The sequence below is a fragment of the Antrostomus carolinensis genome, unplaced genomic scaffold (genome assembly GCF_000700745.2).
Source record: "Antrostomus carolinensis isolate BGI_N321 unplaced genomic scaffold, ASM70074v2 scaffold30539, whole genome shotgun sequence".
NCBI classification, from domain to species: domain Eukaryota; kingdom Metazoa; phylum Chordata; class Aves; order Caprimulgiformes; family Caprimulgidae; genus Antrostomus; species Antrostomus carolinensis.
Window position 1 is genome coordinate 1 of NW_010336944.1, and position 4168 is coordinate 4168.

At 57.7% G+C, this 4168-nt stretch overlaps 1 protein-coding gene across 1 annotated transcript in view; it reads left to right on the forward strand.

The window, feature by feature from the left end:
* Window positions 1-66: 66 nt before the first annotated feature.
* The window catches only part of YARS1 (tyrosyl-tRNA synthetase 1), a gene marked incomplete at its 5' end in the record, with an annotated part of 4484 nt that continues 382 nt past the window's right edge, over window positions 67-4168 (forward strand). Inside the window, 11 exons of the mRNA XM_010175052.2 lie at window positions 67-213; window positions 307-482; window positions 708-837; window positions 1155-1235; window positions 1646-1738; window positions 1936-2071; window positions 2299-2384; window positions 2861-2996; window positions 3352-3446; window positions 3584-3777; window positions 3917-4058. Coding sequence (XP_010173354.1) covers window positions 67-213; window positions 307-482; window positions 708-837; window positions 1155-1235; window positions 1646-1738; window positions 1936-2071; window positions 2299-2384; window positions 2861-2996; window positions 3352-3446; window positions 3584-3777; window positions 3917-4058 — 1416 coding nt within the window. The remainder of the gene's footprint in view (window positions 214-306; window positions 483-707; window positions 838-1154; window positions 1236-1645; window positions 1739-1935; window positions 2072-2298; window positions 2385-2860; window positions 2997-3351; window positions 3447-3583; window positions 3778-3916; window positions 4059-4168) is intronic.

Genomic DNA, 4168 nt, shown 5'->3' on the forward strand with positions numbered 1-4168 from the left:
CCCCAGGCAGGGCAGCGTGTTCACAGGTAGGCTCAGCCATGGTGAATGTGTGTTGTCCCTCCTCAGGAGGTGCTGGGGGAGGATAAGCTCATGGCCATCCTGAAGGAGCGAGAGTTGAAGATCTACTGGGGAACAGCCACCACGGGGAAGCCACACGTCGCCTACTTTGTGCCCATGTCCAAGATCGCAGACTTCCTGAAGGCCGGGTGTGAGGTGTGGGGCCAGGCTGGGGCTCTGACCCCCTGATGGATGGGAATGTGTCGTTCCCCTGACTCGTGTGGCACTGACTCTGTCCCTCTGTACTAGGTGACGATCCTCTTTGCTGACCTCCACGCTTACCTAGACAACATGAAGGCCCCCTGGGAGCTGCTGGAGTTGCGCACTCGCTATTACGAGAACGTGATCAAGGCCATGCTGGAGAGCATTGGGGTGCCCCTGGAAAAGCTGAAGTTTGTCCGGGGCACTGACTACCAGCTCACCAAGTGAGTCCTGGGGTACCTGGTCCTCTCAGGAAGGGAGACCCCGACCTGGGGCTCTGCTGTTGCTGAGTTTGCCCTGTCCCTGCGCCTGCTCCCAGGCGCTGTCATTCAGGGAACAAAGTGAAGGTGCCTCCAGGCCTTGACTCCTGTTGATGTGACCAGAACTAGTGAAGCAGCTCTAAAAGACGTCCCCCTCCCCGGTGCTGACAGTGCTGTCCCCTCTCTCAGGGAGTACACGCTGGACGTGTACCGCCTCTCGTCCGTGGTGACGCAGCACGACGCGAAGAAGGCGGGAGCGGAGGTGGTGAAGCAGGTGGAGCACCCCTTGCTGAGCGGTTTGCTCTACCCAGGCCTGCAGGTGAGTCGTGGTGAGGTGGGACAGCGGAGCCTCTTGGCCAGGGCGGTGCTGGGTGAAGCCAGGACTGCAGGGACGCGTGAGGCTGGATGCCAAGGTCGTTGTACTCCACCCCAGTGTTCCACCTGGCAGCAGCACAAAACATAACCTGAGCATGGAGCTGCTTCTACAGTGATTCCAGTCTGGAGAGCTCCCAGGGTGGGAATGCCCCAGCAGAGGCTGGGCAGATTCTAGGGGATGGGCAGGACCTCCAAAGACTGAGCCCAGCTGGAGTGTGGGGTCCTGGGTGCAGTCTCCAGGCTGTGTGTGTCTCTCTGCAGGCGCTGGATGAGGAGTACCTCAAGGTGGACGCACAGTTTGGAGGAGTTGATCAGAGGAAGATATTTACCTTTGCAGAGAAGGTGAGGAGTGGGGGTGTGTAGTGGTTTTAACCTGGCCAGCAGCCAAACACCACCAAGTACAAACCAGGACAGGGTGTTTGTGAGCTCCCTGCAGTGCTGGTGTCTGGCTCAGGGCTCGAGTGCTCAGTAATCCATTGGGAGAAGCATGTCTGTGATTTCAGTCACCACCACAGGGCTCTTCACAGCTCTTGCTGCTGCTCTCCTGGTCTGTGGGGCTCTGGTGTGCAAAATAGTGCTGCCACATGTCCCTGCGTGTGGCTGTCAGCACCTTGTGAACCTACAGTAGCTTTCTGAGTCTTGTTATTCTGGGGCCCCAAGTTATCTGGAGCCAGGAGCAAACAGGGATTGTGAGTTAAAGGTGATCTCCAGAAGAGGATTGTCCATGACTTGTCTCCTTGCTTTTTTCCCAGTACCTTCCTTCCCTGGGCTATGCCAAGCGCGTCCATTTGATGAACCCAATGGTTCCTGGTCTGACAGGCAGCAAAATGAGCTCGTCAGAAGAGGTTGGTCTCTGAACAGTGGCTGCAGTCAGGGGTTCTGAGGGGGGTAAATGGCTGGGAGTGGAGATGCTGCACCCCAAGAGAAGGTGACTTCTCTCTCCACTCACACTGGGGTCTAAGAAGTTACAACAACTCCAGCATTGAGCTGTCTCTTCTGGGCAAGAATTTGGCTAAAGGGCTGCAGAAATCTCTTCCTGCAGGACTCAAAGATTGACCTTCTGGACCGCAAGGAAGATGTGAAGAAGAAGCTGAAGAAGGCTTTCTGTGAGCCAGGGAACGTGGAGAACAACGGTGTCCTCTCCTTCATCAAGCATGTCCTCTTTCCCCTCAAGTCAGGTGAGGGGCTCCCCACACTCGGGCACTGGGGCTGGTCTTCCCTGTGGGTAAGAGGAGGGGACAGGAGCGTGTGTCCCCTGAAGCAGGTTGCCCCTGAGTGCCCCCTCCCCAGCCCCTGCTGCAGAGCCCCTCAGCTCAGGGTTAAGTGGGATGGAAGATTTCTCTGGCTGAGCAGGGAGTGAGTCTTCACTTGAGTTAATCTGAGCCTTAAAATCTCTGTGTCGTAGAGTTTGTGATTCTACGAGAAGAAAAATGGGGAGGAAACAAAACCTACACAGCCTATGAGACCCTGGAGAAGGACTTTGCTGAGCAGGTTAGTGCTGGGAAGGACTGAACCCTCTCCCTGAGGCTCCTGAGAGCAATCTGGGGGACTCTGAGCAGCATTGGGAGATGGAAATCTGCACTGGGGGAAGGTGTGGAGCAGAGCGTGGCCCAGTGGCTGTAGGGTGACAGGGTGCTCCCAGCCAGGAGAGCCCGAAGGTGAGAGGATGGGTGAAGGATGTGGGAGCACAAGCTGTCCTGGTGCAGGACAGGACCATGTCAGCCACATCTTGGAACAGAGCAACAGTTTAACCATTTTGAGCTGTTCCCAGCTGAGGCTGAAAGCAGAAATGTCCAGGAGAGGGGCTCTGATGTCCGAGGGGGAATGACACCAAGTGCTGGGGTTCATCTCCCTGTCCTGTGTGGTCTCCAGTTCCTGCCTCTGCCCTCAGATCAGTGATTTGAATTCTGCTTCTCCCCTGCACTGGAGGGAACCGTGCAGGAACCCCTCTGTTTGTCACGATACAGGTCGTGCATCCTGGAGACTTGAAGAACTCGGTGGAAGTGGCCCTGAACAAACTGCTTGACCCCATCAGAGAGAAATTCAACAGCCCAGAACTGAAAAAACTGACCAATGCAGCGTATCCCAACCCATCCAAAGCCAGTAAGGAGTTGCTGGGAGCTTGGGGAAGTGGGAGCAGGGCTGGGTGGGAGGGAGTTCCCACCATGGGCTGAGCTTGGAGAGAAATTCTGAATCTTCATTCTCCAGGGCAGCCCCAGGGAGCATTAGGAAGGGTAAGGAAAGGCCAAGGCCAGGTGTGTTTACCTGCTCCAGAGAGGGCAGGTGCCACTGTGCTGTGCTGGTGCGTGAGAGGCCGGCAGAGCAGAGGAGGGACTGTGCTCTGTGGGAATTCAACATGCACCAGGGCCAGTGTTTGGGGGTCACTGTGTGCTCCCCAGGGCCCAGCCAGCTCCCTGGGTTTATGCTGAGTGGCACAACTGTTCCCTTTGCACTGCAGAGCCTGCAGAGAAGGGCATCAAGAACTCAGAGCCTGAGAACGTGGTCCCATCCCGGCTGGACATTCGCGTTGGCAAAGTGATCAGTGTGGAAAAGGTAAGGGAACAACGGGGAGAGGGTAGTAACCTTCCTCCATGGTGACATGGGTCCTCAGTGCCTGTGGGGGACAGTCTGCCCCCTTCTCTGCCACCCCAATCCCCTTCCCTGCTCCTCACCTTCCTTCTCCTTGGCAGCACCCAGATGCCGACAGCCTGTACGTGGAGAAGATCGATGTGGGTGAGCCTGAGCCCCGCACTGTGGTCAGTGGCCTGGTGCAGTTTGTCCCCAAGGAGCAGTTGCAGGACAGGCTGGTGGTGCTGCTTTGCAACCTCAAGCCCCAGAAGATGAGGGGTGTGGAGTCGCAGGGCATGGTGCTGTGTGCCTCCAGGTGAGTGAGGGGACATCGGGGCCGTACCCTTCCAGGGGTGCAGTCCGGACCACCTTCTCCCACCCCAGAGTCCAGTGGTGCTGAGGGGCAGGTGGGTACCACCTCGGGGGGACTCTGCTTCCTCCTCCCCCCTCGGCAGCGCTGGGGAACCGCGGCAGGTGGAGCCCCTGGACCCCCCGGCCGGGTGTTGCGCTGGGGAGCGCGTCTACGTGGAGGGCTACGAGGGCGGGGAGCCCGATGATGAGCTCAAGCCGAAGAAGAAAGTCTTTGAGAAGCTGCAGGTGAGGGGCTGTGTCGGTGGCCTGGAGTAGCTGTGGCTCCCGGGGTTGAGTGGGACAGTGCTTAGGGCCATGTAGATGCTGCTGTCCCCACTTCTGGGTGACCCCAAATG